The sequence below is a fragment of the Anastrepha obliqua genome, chromosome 6, assembly GCF_027943255.1.
Source record: "Anastrepha obliqua isolate idAnaObli1 chromosome 6, idAnaObli1_1.0, whole genome shotgun sequence".
NCBI lineage: Eukaryota > Metazoa > Arthropoda > Insecta > Diptera > Tephritidae > Anastrepha > Anastrepha obliqua.
The window spans coordinates 562,439-584,914 of NC_072897.1; the positions used below are offsets into that span (position 1 = coordinate 562,439).

The window sequence follows — 22,476 nt, forward strand, 5'->3', positions numbered from 1 at the left end:
TAATCCAATTAAAAATGAATCAAACTTTTTCGCAAAATCAATAGCAGGGGACATAGAAATAAAGGAACATACTTTCCTAAAGCTTTTTAATACAGAGTCAAAATTAAAATTTTTTCTTCTCCCAACACTACGTTCATTCCATGGTATCCTTGGAAACGACAGCCTTAAAATTCTCGAAGCTGTTATCCACATCAAAGACAATTTTATGTCAATCAAAGGTAACACCAAAATTAAAATAAAGCAACTTGAATCCAAATCAGCGAACGCAATTAACATTAAAGATCATATGACATCTACCCAACGAAGCAGAATCAACAATTTAGTGAACAACTTTTCCAAACGTATTTCAACGTATTTCAAAAACTAAATCAGCCAAGATAAATATTGTATTGAACAGCGAAGCAAAAGATGCCTTCAACAAAGTCAAGAACTCTCTTATGACCGATGACGTTATACTGGCATACCCCGATTTTAGTAAAGAGTTTCACTTAACAACCGATTTTTCCAACTATGCCATCGGTGCAGTCCTCGCACAAGATAAGAAACCCATAGCTTTCATATCCAGAACACTTAATAAGACGGAAGAATCCTATGCGACAAACGAAAAAGAATTTCTCGCCATAATATGGGCACTAAACAATTTCAGAAACTTAAGGGTTTTTCAGTAAGAGCGCTTCAACTTTTGAACTTTTTTGAATAAAACACAAACGGTTTGACTTTTTTAACTAATTTTTTTTTTATTATCGAGTTTGAACATATACATTTAAGTATAAAATTCGATTTCTCTTGCATGACCACCGCGTGCACGTTTTACGAAGTCCAATCGTTGAACCCAATTTTCGACCACTCTTTTGCATAAATCGGCCGAAATTCCAGCAATTTCGCGTTCAATATTGGCTCTGAGCTCACAAATCGTCGCCGGCTTGTTACTGTAGACCAATGACTTCACATAACCCCAAAACGGGACGGATTGTTAAATGGACCGTAAAATGGCCGTAGTGCTCTTAAAGTAGCAGCAACAGAACGAATATTTTCATAAAAAATTTGCACGATTTGCAATCGTTGCTCAAGTGTGTAGCGTTCCATGATGAAATGTATACTAATGAAGTTTACAAATGACAAGCGAAAAATAAAAAATATTGCGTCGTTCGCCCTCCCTATCGGAAAAAAGTTGAAGCGCACCTATTGAACAACCCTATACCTTTATGGCTCAGCCAAAGTCAATATTTTTAACGGACGACCAACTTTTGACCCAAGCACTGAGCAACAAAAACAATAATGCAAAAATGAAACGCTGGAAAGCTATCCTGGAGGAATACAAACGTTGTGGCCGATGCACTCTCAACAACGATAACCGAGCCAATAAACGCTCTATCCACAACCCAACACAGTGACGAAAGTTCATCCGATAATCTAATCCCGCACGTAGAAACTCCGATAAACGTTTTCAAAAACCAAATATTTTTAAACACTGGGTTAACTTCAACATATCAATTTAAAATAATATTTCCCACTTATCACAGACACATTTTAGAGGAACCAGTTTACAATTCAGCAAATCTAATAAGCCTCCTTAAGAGATATCTAAATCCCTCCGTAGTTAATTGCATTAAGACAGAAGAACGCATTATAGGGAAAATTCAGGAAATATACCCAATACATTTTACCAACTATAAAATTCGATTTACTCAACTTCAAGTACAGGACGTTACAAATGAACAAGAACAGGAAGAAATTATAATTACAACCCATAAAAGAGCACACAGAAACCACCGAGAAAATAAGTCTCAAATCCTTGAAAAATACTACTTCCCATCAATGACGAAGAAAATAAACACAATAATTCAGCAATGCTCAGTATGCAAGGAAAATAACAACGACCGACACCCCAGTAAGCCAGAACTAGGCGAAACGCCCATACCGCAATACCCTGGACAGATTTTGCATATTGATATTTACATCACCGACAGAAATATAGTATTGACAGCAATAGACAAATTCTCAAAATATGCACAAACCCAGATAATTAAATCGAGAGCAATAGAACACGTAAAAGAACCTCTACGAGAATTGCTTTTCCAATTTGGTGTACCCGAATCAGTGGTTATAGACAACGAAACTTCTCTTAATTCTGCAACTATAAAATTTCTGATCGAAGACACTCTCAACATCAAAATTTCTAAAACACCGCCTTATGCCAGTTCAGTTAATGGCCAAGTAGAACGATTTCATTCTACCCTAACAGAAATAATGCGCTGCCTAAAAGCAGAACGAAAGTTTACTTCATTTGCAGAACTCCTTGATAACTCAGTCTATGAATATAATTATACTATCCACTCAACTACAAAAAAGAAACCAATAGAGATATTTTTCGGGAGAAGAGTCTCCACAGACCCAAGCCAGTTCGAAAAGACAAGGGAGGAAAATATCTTATAATTAAAAAATAAACAGGAAAAAGACCTTTGTTTTCACAACAAAAAAAGAGAAACCATAAAAATTTATCATCCAGGCGAAACTATCTATGTAAAAATAAATAAAAGGCTAGGCACAAAAACTACCCCAAAATTCAAAAAAGAAATAGTAAAGGAGAACAAACACTCAACCATAGTAACAGAATCGGGAAAAATAATTCACAAAAGCAATATAAAAAACTAGAATAAAACCGTCTACCCTTCTTTTCAGAACTCTTTTTATTTCGACCACCGCAACAATAGAGATTTATGACTACTCTACTGCTCAACTGGTTACAATCAATGACGGGACAGCAGAAATTCAAAACGGAGCCTTTAGGCTAATACATATAATCGGCCTTAGCAGATACGAACAATTTCTAACGGACATTTACGAATACATTTCTTCAGACATTCCTAAGGATAGCATTTTACTACCTATCGTAAAGCACGAACTACTCTCCAAATCCTTGATACCCTTAAACCAGCAAACTTACGACAAAAAAGATCAATAAATATTCTAGGTACTGCCTGTAAATTTATAGCCGGATCCTCCGATCATGAGGATCTAGAAGCAATATCAAATAATCTAAACCAGCTTAACAGCAATAATGATAAACATGTTCTTATAAACGAAATTTTTAATGAAAAATTTAATAACGTTACACAAATTGTGAATAATTTTTTTTATAATATACGGAAAGATATGAGTATAGTAAATGAAATGATTATTAATTTACAAAATAGAATTAGATTAATAAAAGAGGAATTAATAAATATTAAATATGCCGTACAATGGGCAAAGATTCATTTATTATAATATCAGAAGTTAATGTTATTAGCAAAAATTTTACAATTTTTTAATTTGTAAAAATAGCACTAACAATTAAAGAAAAATTTCAAAAAATTATTATAAGACCTGTAATAAAGGCAAATAACACTATAATTAATGGGGAATATAGTGAAATATTAAAAGGAAACAATCAAGTTTACGGAATAAAAACTCATTGTAATAACTATAAGATAATCGAAATTTGTAAACAAAAGCAGATAGTTAATATAACTAATAGGAATTGTATACCTAGAATAATTAATAGCTTTAATTCAACTTGCACCATAAGCAACGGATGGTGCACATATTGAAAAAATTAAATCAGGCATTTTACTACTTAATGGCTTTGTGGGAAAAATAGATGCTGACGCAACAACCCAGAACTTGACGGGAACTCCTGTTATCAACTTCCATAACTCAACATTGAAAGTTAATAATCAAATATTCAGCAACTATGAGGCAATTCCTCCTCCAGCTATCCCAGCTGTCCTACAACCAGCACCAATCGAAAACGAAGGAATTGAATTGCTTTCACTAAAATCTCTGCAAGAACTGCTTATAAATAATACCCGAAAAATAAATCTCTTAAAGACAGCAGCAATATCAACTGGCTCACTTTCACTTGGATCAATTGCAGCTATTACTTGCATAGCACTAATATTTTTCAAATTTTGGAGGAAAACTCAAAACAAAATAATCATCGCACAAAGTCTAGACAGCAACCAGATGCCTCCAGCAGGCCTCAACTTGGGTCAACTCAAAGATTTGCCAAAAGATCAACCAAGATATGTAAATTTCAATAACTTACCCTATTTCTAACAACGCTCGAGGACGAACGTTTTTAAGAGGGGAAGTGATAACATGGCAAATGTTAACTTTTCAAAACGCCGATCAGTAACATGAGTACAGCGGATGTACAACGCTTACATAGCGCTTCCCACAATAATCCAAACGCACTGTCAGCAGAAAAGCCAATGGCAGCAACACCCCAATCGAATTAGGCCGGAAGTTATGCACGCGCAACCAAAGTCAGCGATTCCTGGAAATTGCTCACGCCACCACAGGTAGCTCGGTGCATTTTAAGTTTAGGTTTTAGATTAAGAAATTTTGTAATCTTTTTAAAAAAAAATTTTTTACGCGAAAATCTTTAACTTGCACTGTTTTGCTTAGAATAGAAACATCTACGTACATACATACATTGTCCCAACACCTGTATTCAAATATGCACACATACAAATGTACATATTATATATGTTAATGCATACGGTTTAGATGAGTTTTTTTTGCATATATTAGGAATATGTTTGCCTATTTGCTGTTGAATATTTTATATGTAGATATGCATATGAGCTGTGTTATGAGTCAGGTCAAGATATTTTTCTGCCACATAAATATCGATGCTAGATGTTATATAATTTAATAATAATTTAACGGGTACAACATATTGTTGAATACTAACCCTTGACGTAAATGAATGGTTTACAAAAGTAATTTTTTATGTGGATATTTTGAAATAATTTTGTTAATACACCTAATATCAATTCAATCTAGTTAATTATATACTTAAAATTTTACATTCATACATGCATATACTTAGAATTAATTTATTCATCTCACAAGAAATAATCAATCATGGCATTTTACATTTCAATGCAAACGCTATATTTAATTCTGTTGACTACGCTCCGCTATGTTAACTGTCTTCTGTTAACATTTCCAAGGCCGTGGTGAAATAATAAACATTTCTTACCCGCGTTTTGTTAGCATTTCACATTTAACCTGCTCATTCGTTCCTGAGCCTTCTCTATGACCTTACGTTCTCTGTCAGAGGTATGGGCATACCCATAATCTTTGCAACCACAACCCACGTTGTGTTAAATGTACTGGTGAACTATAAGTGCATGTGAGAGTATACAGTTGCCGAGAGTAGACGTTTAGACTTTGTGCTCTAAATAAATTAACTATTATAAAAAACAATTTTAAAGTGTTAAATTTCACCAAAAGTTACCGTGACTAGGTACTAGCGATTGGATACCGGTCCTCGATATCAGCAAAATTGCTTGAAACAAATAGATAAGTAAACAAAACAAAAAAATACAGAAACAATTGTGGCAAAACGAGGAGAGCGGCCTTCAGCTGTTCTTGTTTATCAAAATCAAATACTGTGCGGCGTGCCATCTATGCACTATCATAGCTACCATTAATATCAAACTGCATTTCCGACGGCAATTGGAATAGGGCTACTATTTAAATAAAAAGGGGTGGTGGAAATTCACTTCAAAATCTAGCCACTATTAATGAACTCACCAAAAAACTTTAAAAAATGGAAAGAATGTGTAAAAACCTTTCAAAAGAAATAATCGAGCTAAGAACTGAAAATTCAAAACTTAAATCCGGTCAAACAAAGGATATCTAAATCAATGATATAGTACACTTCTCAACTGCTGAGGAAGAACTTACTCGTAAAATCGACTGGATTTTGAAGAAGAGACCAGCAAAGAAGAGAAAGGCAGAGGCAAGCGATGAAAACCTCGAGCCGTCTAAGCCAACATGTTGTATTGTATATATTAACAAAAACTCAGTCGAAACAAAATGTTACGATAAAACTCTTGACAAATCAACTCAACACTTTTTCAACTGAAGACTACAGAAAATTATCAAAAACTTTTTCCACTGAAAATATTTCCTGGTACAATTTTGAAAACAAACAGTCGAGGACAATTAAAGTTGTAGTTAAAAAACTACACCATTCCTGTGAACCTAAAGCAGTCATAGAAGATTAGAGAAAGCAGAGTTATAATGCACTAAGTGCCACAATAAACTTAAATAGAAAACCAAAAAAAAAAATAATAATATATCTCCCTCGCTCCCACGTTCCCTAAGCATTTTACATGCCTGCAGGATCACAAAGAGTTGTGCCTGAAAAGCACTAGCAGTATTCGGCAGTTTAAAGGAGGTAGATAAATTGGTTGATTTAGAAAAAACTCCTGTTCCGGCTCCCGATTCCATCTTGGAGCCGCCGGTGAAGACAGAGGTGCACGTTTCAGTGCAGATTTTCCCCTCAACCCAATCCTGCATATTTGGAAAGATTGCCCTAGCACAACCCTCAAACTCCAGTTTGCGGATAGAGAGATATGTACGAAGTTTGGAGAAATACGGTGTTAACTGCATAAAAATGCTACCAGATGGTAAATGCCCCGATGTGGCAAAGGCATTTGATTAAGTTTGTCACACAGGTTTGGTTGTTAAATTAAAATTAATACTTCCCAAGCAATACTACGAAATCTTAGAGTCGGACTTATCAGATGATGCTTATTTAAGTATTCGACAAATAAAGGCAAGGGTACTTCAAGGCAGTGTTTTTGGGCCTCTACTGTACCTTATCTTCAAACATGGCCTATCGTCTGATCCTAATTAGGTCACAGCAACGTTTACAGATGACACCGCTCTGATTGCAGTTGGGGAAACTGAAAGCGAATCGACAGCCACATTACAAACCGCTTTAAATAAGGTCTTCCAGTGGACTTATATTATATATGGAAAATTAAACTAAACCAAACAAAATCTGTGCACTTAGTTTTCACAAACACTAAAATACAACATAGGTTACTATACATACATAGATGATCAACAGGCCCCATACTCAAACTCTGGAAAGTACCTAGGTATGACACTTGATTGTAAACATCGATGGAAAGAACATGTTAAGAAAACGAGGGAAGAATTGGACATCAAACTCAAAAACATGCAATGGTTCATGGGTACCAGATCAGCTCTAACTACAGAAAACAAGCTATTACGTAAAAGCTTATACTAATACTGGTCGGAGTTATGCTGCGCAGCTACGGGTATTCGCCAGTAAAAGTACGAAAATCCAAATCTAACAGTTCCGAAATAAGGTTCTTAGGTGCATTGTTGTGGTAGAAAACATCCAGCTAACTATAAAAGTTCTACTTTATACAAGGAACTACAGTCAAAAACGTCTCCTGCTCTTAAAAAGACAACTATGCTTGAAGCTATCAAAGTGACAACAGAGCAATTTAACTTAGATAATAACGTACGCTCGTTTTCAAAATCAGTTGAGTTTTGCTCAGAAACTTGTCATACTGTCAACAAAATGAGTTCGAACCTTAACATAGGTAGTTGGAATGCCAACGAACTTACTAGCCACATTCATTAAATAGAAACTTTTATCGCATAAAATGGATATAATGCTTCACAAGCAAATGCTTTGCCAAAATTTGTCAGTACAACATGTACGCAACCAATCACCCCATTGGGGCAGCTGGAGGAGGTACAGCCATAATAGTTATAGCCAACATTAATAACAATATCTTTAACAATTTTGAAGCTGATTATCTTCAAGCAACAAGCATAGCCGTTCAAGATCACAAGGGACCGCCAACTGTGTCTGCCACGACGCTCTATAAAAAAGCAGGAAGATTATAATACCAAACACCGGTTCTTTGGCTCGAGAACGACAAACTCCTACGGCTGTTATTGTACAGAGTCATCCAATCTGAACATTATAAACATGACAAGACAAGAACCAATATTCTGGCCAGCTGATCTAAATAAACTGCCTGATTTGAATGGCTTCATAGTTTTAAAAGGAATTGATGAAATAATTTGGTATTAAAGTCTTCACTCGACTTATCTTTGGATAATTCCTCGATACTTGCTCGGCTCAGCTCGGATTTTCATCATGTTCAGAATCCGGCTATTCTGTATAGTGCACAAACACACTACCGACCATGCACAACATAACGATGATAAAGTTTATATGTATTATATATAAAAACAACGTGTTTGGCTATTCAGAGTAGTCAAGCTATTAGGGCAGACGGTAATAATATTGTTCTCTGAAATATCCAAAGCAATAGATAGCGATAACGAACGTAGAGCCTTACGACGAGCAGTACAGCACTTTTTGCACAAAAACTATCTATCCGAGGAGAGTTAAAACTCCACATCAGATGGAAAAATGTTTACACAACTTAGATGATAGAGCAAAAGTGAAAAAGTTTATATATAATAGAACTATGAATAAGTTCATGCGGTTTTTTTCGAAATTTGAAACTTTATTGACGTAAAATGGTTACAAATTTAATATTCAAAGTATTGTCCATCGCTTACTACTACTTTTTCCCATCTTTCTGGCAATTCACGGATTCCCTTTGTGAAAAATTCGGTCGGTTTTGCCGCAATCCACGAATCGATCCATTTTTTGACTTCATCGTAATTACGGAAGTGCTGGTCAGCCAGGCCATGTTGCATCGATCGGAAGAGATAGTAATCGGATGGCGCAAGGTCTGGACTATACGGCGGGTGGGGTAGGACATCCCATTTGAGCGTTTCTAAGTATGTTTTGACCACTTGTGCAACATGTGGCCGAGCATTGTCATGTTGCAAAATAACTTTGTCGTGTCTATCGGCGTATTGCGGCCGTTTTTCTCGCAGTGCTCGGCTCAAACGCATCAATTGTCGTCGGTAGACATCCCCCGTAATCGTTTCATTCGGTTTCAGTAGCTCATAATACACAACACCCAGCTGGTCCTACCAGATACACAGCATAACCTTCAGGCCATGAATATTCTGCGCCGACGTCGATGTTGAAGCATGGCCAGGGTATCCATACGTTGCCCGACGTTTTGGATTGTCGTAATGGACCCACTTTTCATCGCCAGTCACAATTCGATGCAAAAAACCCTTTCTTTTGTGCCGTTGAAGCAGTTGTTCGCATGCCATAAAACGGCGTTCAACGTCTCTTGGCTTCAATTCATACGGCACCCAATGGCCTACCTTTCGGATCATTCCCATGGCTTTTAAACGTTTGGAAATGGTTGATTGATCAACTCCCAAAGTTTTTGCAACCTCTTCTTGCGTTTGAGCCGGATCTTGATCGAGCAATTCCTCCAATTCGGTATCCATGAACTTTGGCGGCGCACCCTCGCGTTCTTCGTCTTCCAAGCCAAAATCACCACTTTTAAAGCGTGCAAACCACTTCTGGCACGTTCGCTCAGCTAGAGCATGCTCACCATAAACTTCCACCAAGATACGATGACTTTCGGCTGCTTTTTTCTTCATATTAAAATAATGAAGAAGAATTCCCCGCAAAAACACATTATTTGGCACGAAATTCGACATTTTCAAGTGTGGTAAAAATATTGTTGTTTACGCTTCAAATAAAAAACTTATACTGACGTTTGTGCCTTACGACAGTAGCTCTCCAATGAATGTTTGGAAATGTGGATCGATGGAATAATAATCAAGTTACGCCATCTGTTGTAAAACCGCACGAACTTATTCATAGTTCTATTAACATTGTAGCAACTCTAACCATTAGTTGGTCAATTCCTTTGTTTCACCATTTTTGAAAATGAGTATACCTGGTTCTACATCCCATGCTGGTAACCAATTCTCACCTTTTTTGATTATATATATATATATATAATTGGCTCGTACACCCTTTTTAGGTGTTCGGCCGAGCTCCTCCTCTTATTTGTGGTGTGCGTCTTGGAGCGACCTACAGTTTCAAGCCGATTTTGAACGGCAGATATTTTTATGAGGAGCTTTTTTAGGGCAGAAATACACTCGGAGGTTTGCCCTTGCCTGCCGAGGGGCGACCGCTTTAGAAAAATTTTTTTCTTCATTTTGGTGTTTACGTTCTCTCTGTGAATTCCGAATGGTAGTCACGTAGCAACCTGATTAGTTAATCAAAATAATGCCTTGAAATGCTGCTGATTAACAAGTTTCTAGCTATTTGGCATATAACCTAGGTTTATACACGCTTTGAAAATTTTCATTAGCCATGGTAGAATACTATTAAGAGTTTCCTGCAACATTTTATGAAAGATCTAGTCAGGACATGGAGATTTTAAAGGTGAAAATGATTTGATTACTCATGCAACCTTTTCTTTTGTGACTATTAAATCGGTAAAAAGCTGTGAGTCATAGCGGCTCCGCCGGATTCTCCCAACATCGCTAAGGGGAGCGCTACATCCCGGAAAATGAGTGTTTAAAAGAAGTTCTAGAGATTCTTCCGCCATAGAAGTACAAGTAGCATCTGGCCTCTAGACCCAAGAAGCCAATGAATGATCTTTGGACAAAATACGGCTGGACCTCGCATAATTTCTGGTAGATTCGATTGAAGAGCAGAAATCTCGCCAGATCTCTTTCTTTGCGGCCCTAACTGCTTTCTCCGACTTTCTCTATACAGTTGCCAATTACCTGTTGAGTAGCTGAGATTTAAATTTGATCTGGCTCCACCAAGGAGGATAGGATTTTTTGCTATATTTAATTGGACATGACGTTTTGTAGGACCAAGGTTTTCCGTGGGAGTGATTTGGTTGATCGGAGTTTTTACTAACCTAAATGGGTTTTGATTCGGTAAGGGTGGATCCATCCTCAGATCTAGTTCGTAAAGGATCAAACTGTGATCCGAGAAAGAATTTTTGTTGGAGACCCTCCATTTGTCTACCCTTACTGAACTGTTTTCAGACAGTAAAGTAACATCAATCACTTCCGCCCATCATTGCGGTTATGAGCTTGCAGGTATGGAATTAGCTGTTTGGCTTCAAACTCCATATTGAGCATCCAGATGCGAGCCCTCGACCGTCGTGGGATTTCGCTGGCCGGGATTAGTTTGAGCCTCAAACCTTCCCAGTCGTTCTGGATCTTGCCAAAAACTGTTTGCAGGAAATCAAGGGAGAGTTGATCATCGCATTTGATCACCCTGTATCCGCGGGCCACCTCCATTGAGTCAAATCTCGACACTTGTCCCACCGGGTTTGCCATGACGTGATCAACGACAATAAGAGATAGCCGTGCTCCGATTTCAGACCACTTCTTCTGGCAGAAAAATGCGAAACACAGGTGGAACTCCATGCAATAAGGCGTTGTTCCTAAGCAACGACAGGGCATTCCTATTATTTAGGACTGGTGGCGGCAGACTAATCACCTACCCTGTCAGAAATCAAAATAGATTAACGAAACCAACGTAAGACCGAGTCTTGTCGAGACTCTATGCTCCCGAGAGCAGTGAACAAAGAAAACAAAAAACCCTACCTATCCGAAATCGCCATCGACACACCCCACATATGTGTGACATTTAAAGGTTTGCGGGGTACCATATGATGCTAACCAGATAATCACCCCCCTCAACCCCACTCACCTAACATCCGCTTCCCTTTGGACCCAACCCGTCGTAACAGCATGTTTCCTGGGCCTAACGTTAGATGAAATAGGCCATGTCCCCCGTTGATTACACCTTGTTGAACGTGTCTAGTTTAGGGTTTGTCTAGCATTGGTCAATCGTTAGAAGTGTGTGGAGTAGTCGTAGACATGCTCTGTTTTGTCTGTGGTAGTTACATGTGAAGTGCTCGAGAGTCGGTAAACCGTCAGCGCCTTTTATTTTCTCACCGAATAAAAAAAGTATTTTTAGTTTATCATCAACCGTTACGATAGAAATGTTAGGAATACCGATAAATGTTTTTAAAATAATGAAATTTGAATTAAAAAATTAATCTAAAATCGCACTGAAAATGTTTTATTTGAATAAAATAATTCGTTTGGATGAATCCTTTCTCGACGAAGGGAGAGATATGAATTAAAAGTAAATCGCTTTCAGCGTCGATCATCACATTCAATGTTGAATTTTTCAGGAACTAAAAATAATTATGTTAAACAGCTATGCTGTTAACGAAAATAATAGGTTGTTCAATTTTTATAGTAAAAAATAAAAAAAAAAATACGTGATAATCATAAATACAGGAACATAAATTTAATTGCTGTCATCATCAGTTACTCGCATTCGCTTGCTTCGAATGCGTATACAATCACTATCATCGCTGGAATAATTTTGAACTGGACTTTCTCTTGCTCGTTCAGCATGTACTTTTTCAACAATGAACTCTGTTATGAGCCGTTGTTCGCCAATTTTTCCTACCTCTTTGTATAATTCTCAGCTCACGTTGGAATTGTGCAGCATTTTCGACATTGGGATCATTTGTGATAAAATTGTGTCCTAATTTATTTGCAAGTTGAAGTCCTTCTTGAATTAAATTTGCAGTTAATTTTACAGGCTCTTCACTATAATTGCTTTCTATAGAATCAGCATTCTGTGCGGCAAAATGTAATTTTCCTCTTCGCTAAGAACTTTATCAATCATCAGTTCATCAATGTCATCGAATACCAAGTCACCAAAAACCTCCCCACCAACTGCGTGTGCTAAATCAATTATATTGGGATATTTTGTATTTTGATCTACAGGATTTTTACTTCTTACAGATTCTGGCCAAATTGCTCTCCAACATCCGTTTGAGGTGGATGGTCATAAATCTGATAATGCCAAAGCAGCATGTTTAACGCAACTTTTTCCAAGTATCAATTATCAATAGAGTTTTATCCTTACCTAAAGTGTCCAAAATGTATTGGAATGTTCTTTTGATGTAGTAAGTTTTAAATGTTGCGATAATTCCTTGGTCCAGTGGTGGGATTAGGGATGTGGTATTCGGTGGCAGGAACAAAACTTGTTCCAACTGAGGATGCCCGGGTACATTGTCTGCTAACAGAAGAACTTTGGTTGGTTGGTTGGTTGGTTTAAGGGTGACCCCGCATCGGAGTGCCACATAGACCACAAGTTGGGTCCGTTGTGTTGCCCTAGAGCTCATTATGTTATATGATTTCCCCACCTAACCGAGATTTTTATTGTAGATTTTGGTCAAAGATATTAATTCGTTTCGAGAATTTGATGAGAGATTCGATTTTCAGGTTCGAGAGTACTGAAAGATTGTCAATTGTTGGAGAGCCTAGAAAAGCGAGTCGACTTCTGGCTAGACCGGGACAACTGCACAGCAAATGTCTGCTCGATACTTCCTCATCTTCGTCCTCGCAGTATCTGCACAGGTCGTTTTGAGGAACCCCGAGCCGACGTGCGTGAGTGCCCAAAAGGCAGTGGCCGGTGATAAGAGATATTATATGCCTTAGTTCGTGTTTCGAAAGACTTATAAGGGTTTTTGTCTGTTTCAGATTGTAGGATGGCCAGATTTGTCTGGTCGTAACGCAAGTAGTTTCCACTCGCCACCTCCGATCAGCAATGCTGTGAAATTCTCGATCAATGAGCAATTTACATGTTGAGAGCGGAATGTGGATTGTGGGTAAGTTACTAACATTTGATTGCGCAGCTCCAGCTCTTGCGAGCTCATCAGCTTTGCAGTTACCTTCGAATCCACTGTGAAGGGAAGAACTTTAAATTTTAAGCTTTTTTCATTCATATATTTTCTAGTTTCTGGTACAAAATATTTAATGAATCATTCTGTGAAAACCGTAGTTGTCACCCATGCTTTTTTAATGGCTATCCAATTAACCGGCAATGTACCAAAATCGACACCTTTCATTGCTCGAGGCTTAAGTGCACGATTGATAAGCAGGAGCTTTAACATCCGACCTCCAGAAGCGTTACTGCAAAATAAAAATGAGACTCGATCTTTTTCAACTTTAAAACCACCAGCGCTTTTTTGCGATTTGGCCACATATGTTCTTCTCGGAATTTTTTTGCCAAAAAAGACCAGTATGGACAGTATTCACTATCGGCTATTATTTTTTTAAGTTTTAGTGGAAATTCTTTGGCGGCTTTCTGATCTCCAGAAGCAAACTAGCCCTTGATTTTTATGTTATGAAGGGCGTGCCTTTGGAGAAATCCCGTTAACCATCCTGTGTTTGCAGAAAATACGTACCTTTTCTAATGAGTTGATTGTATGGATGTAGACGATTGTTCGGCTTTTATCATTTTAGAAAACCTTAATGCTTGCTGTTTTATATTGTTTCCGTCTACAATGTTTTTGTGCATTGTCCTCAAGCCATATTATGAGTGTTTTTTCCATTTTTTCTTTAGTAACATCTCCATCGTATGATGAAGACTAAACTTTACTATTTTTTATAGTTCTTATTGTGGCTTCATTTAAACCGAACATTTTGCCAAGAAATGTTGAGCCTTTTCCATTTCAAAGGCGATCTAAAATTAAAATTTTGCTTTCCAAAGAAATTGCTTTACGTTTTAGTTTTGTATTTGATATTTTCTTTTAGGGATGCATAAAATATTTAACAAAATTAAAAAATATAAATAACTGAATAAATATAAAATATTTTTTGGCTTACTTTTTATGCGTTAAATTTAATGTAACGTTGGCAAAACAAATTTGCCACTAAAAAAATTTCTTTACCAAACACGTCTAATTGCATTGATAATTCACAAAACATTAACACGTTTCCATTGCTCTGAACAGTAAATTTGCTTGTATGCACAAAAAGGGAATTTCCCTAAATGTGTGATATGAACATACTATATTTCACAAAAACTAAATTTGACAAAAAAAAAAAATTAAGCACAAACAATTTTAAATCGTGCTAAATGGAATAAAATCGTGTAAAAAAATTTAAAATATTTCATTTTCAAACCGTGGTATATCAAAACCGTGTAAAAAAGTCCGTGTAAAAACAGAAGTAGGTGTAATTGTTTTTGCTATGTTTTGACATTGTGTTCTCTATCACGTTGTCATTTTTTCTTTTTCTATTTAAGACACTGCTTGCAGAGTTTTTAGCATTTTTAAATGCAAATTCAAGCGCATTGCGCTCACACATTATTTAAGAAACCACTGACGAATGGTTTTAGTTCACATCTAGCACTTCCGAAAACAAATTAATCGAATTAATCTTATGCTTAGAAATTCGTACGGGCTAATTGAATATTTTTCTCAGCAGTACGTTTTGATCGTGAGACCACATTCGGCAAACTCTCATTTTCGATTTGTTTTTTAAAGGGCATTTTTGGTGAAAATAACACCTATAAGTAGCAATACTCATTATTTATTATTTCTCTTCCCATGTACTGTAATTTTCTTTTTTTTTCCTAACTTTCCCCCTCGCCTGAAAACCATTATCGCCTATTTTCCAAGATTCACCTCTATATATTGTATTATATAATATATCGTCCGAAAGAAACACTATATCATCCGCATAATTCTTCATGTAGGTCATTGAGGTATAAGGCGAAAAGCATTGGAGACAATGGACAACCTTGGTAATTGTTCAGATGGATTATTGTTTGACCAATGATTGAGATAGATTTTTTTTTAATAAAGTTAACAAATTTTGTCGAAATTTTCATTTGGTGTAACTTGTAGATTAGCAGTTTCCTAGGTACCTTGTCAAACGCGCCTTTAAAGTCAACAAAAAGGCACACTTTTTTCTCTCATTAAACTTTAAGTGACGCCAGATTGTAAATATAGGGTTTTTCAGTAAGACCGCTTCAACTTTTGAACTTTTTTGAATAAAACACAAACGGTTTGACTTTTTTAACTATTTTTTTTTTTATTATCGAGTTTGAACATATACATTTAAGTATAAAATTCGATTTCTCTTGCATGACCACCGCGTGCACGTTTTACGAAGTCCAATCGTTGAACCCAATTTTCGACCACTCTTTTGCATAAATCGGCCGAAATTCCAGCAATTTCGCGTTCAATATTGGCTCTGAGCTCACAAATCGTCGCCGGCTTGTTACTGTAGACCAATGACTTCACATAACCCCAAAACGGGACGGATTGTTAAATGGACCGTAAAATGGCCGTAATGCTCTTAAAGTAGCAGCAACAGAACGATTATTTTCATAAAAAATTTGCACGATTTGCAATCGTTGCTCAAGTGTGCAGCGTTCCATGATGAAATGTATACTAATGAAGTTTACAAATGACAAGCGAAAAATAAAAAATATTGCGTCGTTCGCCCTCTCTATCGGAAAAAAGTAGAAGCGCACCTATTAAAAACCCTATATTATCAACCGTCGAGTAAACTTTCATCTATAATACCCGTATTATATATTCTATCATGGATTGTTGCTAACTGCTCTACAAGATCATTACTTGCATATTTAAAGAATCGTATGGGGTCTGCCTAGTCCTGGCGTCTTGTTCGGCTTTGTCTTATTTAGCATAGCTTTAACTTCCCTTGTGCTAATTCGTCTGTCTAAAATATCAACTTCCACCTTCATCACAGCATATTTTATGTGTTTTGCCGTCTGTGTAAACCCTAGGGATCTTTAAATTAATCTTCGAAATATTTGCTATATAGTTGTCTCATTGTATAATTGGCTTCCTTTTATTTCTTTAGCTAATACCCATCACCCTTTATAGGCTTTCACCAAATTTATTCTGATCGCTAAATCAACATAATATTTCTTTCTGCTTTCTTCGCAAATAGTCTTGTAGTGTTTATTTGCTGCCATATATGATACTTGTCCTTGTCTCAGTACGCGTCTCATTATACGTTTGTAAAGCTTTACATGATTTTTTGCGAAATTTTTCACATCGATTGTCCCTCCAGGTTTCTTTTTTGTTAAATTGCTTTGTTTGCACCGGATCCGGCGCTCGCTATGGCTGATATAATATTTATAGTATCCATTAAATCTAACTCCTGCTTCGATCTTCTATTTTCATCTCATTTAATTTTCTGTCTGTGTTCTCTTTATACCTTGCTCCCATAGAGTATTTCTATATCAATTTAAGTATAAAATTTATGTTTGTTTTTTCCCTCACCTTACATTTTTTAAATACCAAGCCTAAAAAGATAGGCATATGGTCCGACCAGACTTACGGTTGCACCATAAAACTATCTACCATATACGAAAGGTACTGTGAGACCGCACATATGTATATCGTTCACTGAACAACCCATTCCCCCTACGAACATCAAGTTTCCTTCTTCATCTTCTTTTGTCTGCCAATTGAAAATTGAAATTCGAATTTTTCTTGCAAAATTTCATGAATCTTTTCCCGTTTCCATTAACCACGCCATCCTTCGATTTTCTAACCCACAACCTGCTGTAAATGCCACTCTCACTAGCTCGTCGACATATCGCCGTAGTTGTCCTATTCTTACATTTATATTATTTTGTTATTCCACTCGTTATCTACTCCAGTTTCCAGTTTTTTCAGGTTAATCTTCACCCCATAAACGAGCCCTTCTATTGCTCTATGTACTAAAGCGTTTATCTCTTGTTGCAGCTTTCCATCTCAAATTAAAACCTCTTATAGTAAGTTTCCACCGCAGCCGCTAGCGTGTTCTCTGCCGCTATCGTGTTCTTAGCGCAAACACGAAACAAAACTCCTGTCAAATCCCATACAAAATTAAAACACAACTCCATACCTAAACTCACTTTCAAAGCGTGTTTTGTGGGTTTGCGTCTAATTTAAAGCGTGTTTTGTTGGGTTTGCGTCTAATTTAATTATTAAGTGGTGGCAATGTTGCTCATTTTCCTCATTTATTATTGCATTCTTATCGAAACATGGCAACCATTCGGAATTCACAGAGAGGTCGTTGGTTCGAATCTCGGTGAAAGCAAAATTAATGAAAACATTTTTCTAATAGCGGTCGCCCCTCGGCAGGCAATGGCAAACCTCCGAGTGTATTTCTGCCATGAAAAAAATCTGCTCATAAACATATCATAAAACAAAATGAAATAAATGTATAAAAAAAAAAAATTTTTTTGTGATTCGAACCAAGGATTTCGGATCGGAAGCCCACATTGCTAGCCGCTGGGCTATCGCGCTGTGCTGTCGCCGCAAAATAATGTATCATAAATCTGCTTACCATACCAAAGACCATACACTTTGCAAACACATTTCGGTGGAAACAGTTGACAGTTCTCCTAAACACAACTCCTGCAAACACGGTGTTTACTTTTGGTGGAAACGCCGTATTAGGTACTTTTGAAATGACTCCATTATTATTTTTCTCCACATGGATTTCAATTAATATACTATAATTATGCCAAATTCCTATAAATATGTAAAAAACTTAGGGAAAATCCGTTTGCTTTCATGCCATGTACATACATACATTGTAAGATATACCTGAAATACTCGAACTTAAAGCTACATTATTGAGACTATTACTAATGGCTATATGCCTGGTATTCTTATCATTTAGTGAATCTTTACGTTTTTTGGTTGGTAGTTAATGGGAACGCTATATGTTGTGTAAATTTTTTTAGAATACAATACTCTAAGAAGATTTTTGGCTGATTTCCCATTACACATTACAATTTTATGTGTGTTAAACGCCATCCATTTAACGCCAACATTTAACGAATCATTCCCCAAATCAAATCAATCAGTTCGCCAGGAACGAAATCATGAGATTCCATAACAACAACTCACTTTTAGGCTCTTTATTTTATATCTCCCTATTTACAAAATATCTTTTCTTCATTTATTTTACTTAAAAATGTTTATTGGAAACTAATAGGTATTTTTAATTAGTTATTCCTCGCAAATATTTAGGAGTTTTTTACAACTTGTTTGCGACTTTTACATTTTCTCTTTCCATTCGTTCATTTATGACGTTCGTAAACTTCTCTTGTATAATTATTATTAAAATACGTGTACATACCTACTTACATATCAGCATTTGTTGTGGTACATTTCAGCAATTATTAAGGAGTCCAATACAAAAGCAACCGAGAGAGATAAGCCTTTCTACAGGACTTTATCATAATGCTTATCATATGAGACGCAGCAGCATTCAAATGAGTGGCAAATACCAACACGATTTTAATAACATTGGCAAAAACATGTTTGCAAATTATTATTACACAAATGGTTCAAAAAGCCTTATGAAAAGAGATTATAAAATGTTGGAGGACACAATGAAATACGACTGCAATGACCCCATCAACAATGCCGGTCATACGTTAAAAATTATCGGTGCTAGAGCGGCCGTGGGCAATAACAGCAACGTATAATATGATTAAAAGTGTAATAATAAGCAATTGCAATGTCGACAGTCAGAGTGACATAAAAACTATGAAGCGGCGTCTGCATCGTTTGAAATTTGACATTAGTGGTCGACATGCGGCTAACTAACAAGAACACCAACTATAACAACAACAAAGAAATTCATGCATTAAATTAAGTCAAAAAACTGCCGACAGCGAGAGTGTTACCACTCTCTGATTTAAGGAGCCCGCATACAGAAAATAGTCGCGACGTTGGCGACATGGAAGATGGCGCAGGAACATACTTGTATAGAGTCGAAACTAATACCGAGGACAGCGTGGCTGGAGAACTACCATCTATAAATACTGCTTCAGCGCAGTCACAGCAAAATTTACTTGTAAAGAAAGTAACGCCTACATAATTTACAGGAATATATGTATCTAAACGCAAAAAATATTAGGGGTATTCGCAATCCGGCGTAAAGCGTTAATTAAATCGTTGATAAGTGGCAGAATAGGTTAAGTTAGATTGAAGTGGTTGTTCACGGAGTGACTAACTCAGGCTCATGTCCTATTGTGATGCCGCATGGGGAACTTGTCCTTATCTCTCCTAAAACCAGGGTATGCTTTTCAAAAATTTTAGAAGATCCTTGATTTCAACAGAACTAAGATCTAAAAATTCATTAAAAATTGTCTACCTAAATTGTCAGTCTACGTCTGGACAGAGCAGGACAGTGGCACAAAAGGTGCAGGATCGTCTCTTCCTCATCTGGACAACTTCTGCAGAAGTCATGTATTTCCACATATTCGTCGGGCGATTCTGCATGTTGGTTTTTTAAACTATCTTTCATTCGCTTCTCTTACAATTTCCTCAAAGATAACCAGCTTACTTGTTTGCAAGGGTAGGCCTATATCATTTTTCTATGTACTCATCTGGCAATTTGGTGCTGAGTTTCTCTAGTTTGAGGGCTCTGTAATTACCCTCAATGTCACAATGACCAAGAGCCAATGTTACCCTTAAGTGAAATTACGCAGTCATCTCGCTAAGAGATGTGCGGAATTTCCTGGCTATCTTGGTGGTTGTTCACTGCTTTCTGAAGGATTTTATCGGGGCTGACTATCAGCGAAAATATAGATATTATCTCCAGGTATCGCATCAAACTGTGCCAGTGTCACGACTTTCATAATACCCATCAGTTCAGCCTTAAAGGCTCTACAGGAATCGAAAAGTCGAAAATTGAAGGAGATTCCCAGTTGTTCTGAATATACACCTCCGCCTACCCTACTCTCGAGCTTTGAGCCATCTGTATATACATGGATAGACTCGCCCTGTCTTATATCGTCCTGTTACCTGTTGTAGATAATTGCAAGTGTAGGCGAGTAGTGGCAGAGTAAGACAACTGAAATCGGCTTTGTATTCGTATCTGAGCCAGTCCCAGAAGCAATTTATTTCAGACTGTATTTATTTTTTCGCTTTCCATTTTTTATTAGTGTTTTAATTTAATTTTTTTGGTTTTAAGTTTTGTTGCTTGAATGAAATGAATCAGCTGATTCCAGTGTGAACCAGAGTTTCTAATCATAGCATATTCATACATGTGTATTAGGGTGGTCCAAAAAAAATTTGTATGCTGCCGCCCCCCAAAATAGTAAAGAATGAAAAATAAAAAGACCCGTATTTTTTTTTTTTTTAATCAGACCATATTTAATGGTGCCGCCGGGGCTTTGAAATATCCCATGTATTTTGCATGGGAAAAAAATACTTTTTCGTAGATTTCATGTAAAAACCTGGAAAATGAATATATTTTAACCGGATAACTCAGTTTCTCTTCATAATTGGTCAGGGAATAACAACCAATTATGAAATAATTAATTTTTTTGTATTAACTATTTTTTATAGAACCCCAAAAAGCCCCCATAAAACGAAAATCTAAGAAAAAATCGAAAAACAATATTTTATATTACTTTTATGATATTTTTTTTACGAAACTGATGGTACCCTATGTTACTTCTATCACCTCCAAAAACATGTGTACAAAGTTTCGTAAAAAAAATATCATAAAAGTAATATAAAATATTGTTTTTCGATTTTTTCTTAGATTTTCGTTTTATGGGGGCTTTTTGGGGTTCTATAAAAAATAGTTAATACAAAAAAAATTAATTATTTCATAATTGGTTGTTATTCCCTGACCAATTATGAAGAGAAACTGAGTTATCCGGTTAAAATATATTCATTTTCCAGGTTTTTACATGAAATCTACGAAAAAGTATTTTTTTCCCATGCAAAATACATGGGATATTTCAAAGCCCCGGCGGCACCATTAAATATGGTCTGATTAAAAAAAAAAAAATACGGGTCTTTTTATTTTTCATTCTTTACCATTATGGGGGGCGGCAGCATAAAAATTTTAATATAAATTTTTTCCCATGCATTTTTGGACCACCCTAATGTGTATACATATACCCTATGATCAGAAAGTACTGGAAATGTTTAAATAAAACAAAACAGAGTTAAATTTCAGGCAAATATACTTTATCTCCTTCAAAATATGACCCGTTTGAAGCCACACACATGTATCAACGTTTAACTCCTGCCAAATATCGATACGACAACCATTAGTATCAATTAAACTACCGATTATTAATTTGCACAAGCAATTTACAACAGCAAACACAAACGTTTTCTTATGGCGATGTATTAACTACGGTTGCTGATATGATAACAAGTAACAGAAGAATTAGTAAAACACCAATCAAATAACACCAACCAAACATCGATATATAAATATATATATATATAATTGGCGCGTACACCCTTTTTGGGTGGGTTGGCCAAGTTCCTCCTTCTACTTGTGGGATGCGTCTTGATGTTGTTCCACAAATGGAGGGATCTATAGTTTGAAGCCGACTCCGAGCGGCAGATATTTTTATGAGGAGCTTTTACATGGCAGAAATACACTCTGATTTTTGCCATTGCCTGCCAAGGGGCGACCGCTATTAGAAAAAGGTTTTTCTTAATTTAGTGTTTCACCGAGATTCGAGCTTACGTTCTCTCTGGGAATTCCAAATGGTAATCACGCACCAACCCATTCGGCTACGGCTGCCACCAAACATCAATATTCACCAGAAAAAAGGACAGGAGGATATACTCGTATAATAAACAAATAATGAACAAATAAAAACAGTAGTAATTTAAGAACATAGTAAATAAAGAAGAAATAAATGTAAGCAACTTTTAAAAATGTTATTGAGAACTTTCATTTTATGCTCAACGAAAATCGAACAAAACGTAATTGTTTAATCTACCGTGATTATATCCATTAAAATCAATGATATGTAACTATCTATAAACTTAACCGTTTTAAATATTGTATGAAATCAAATAAGAATAATTTGAAAATCATTGGAGGAATTCTAACAGGGCA

The 22,476-nt window shown here is 36.3% G+C and overlaps 1 protein-coding gene across 2 annotated transcripts in view; it reads left to right on the forward strand.

Annotated features, from left to right (window-relative positions):
• LOC129250860 (inactive rhomboid protein 1-like) overlaps window positions 1-22,476 on the forward strand; it is a 111,157-nt gene that overhangs the window by 78,736 nt on the left and 9,945 nt on the right. The window contains exon 5 of one of the 2 annotated variants that reach the window (XM_054890464.1): window positions 18,767-20,687. The exons of the other annotated variant lie outside the window; for it this stretch is intronic. Coding sequence (XP_054746439.1) covers window positions 18,767-19,081 — 315 coding nt within the window. The 3' untranslated portion in view covers window positions 19,082-20,687. Of the gene's footprint in view, window positions 1-18,766; window positions 20,688-22,476 lie in introns of those variants that run through there. 2 annotated transcript variants of the gene reach the window in all.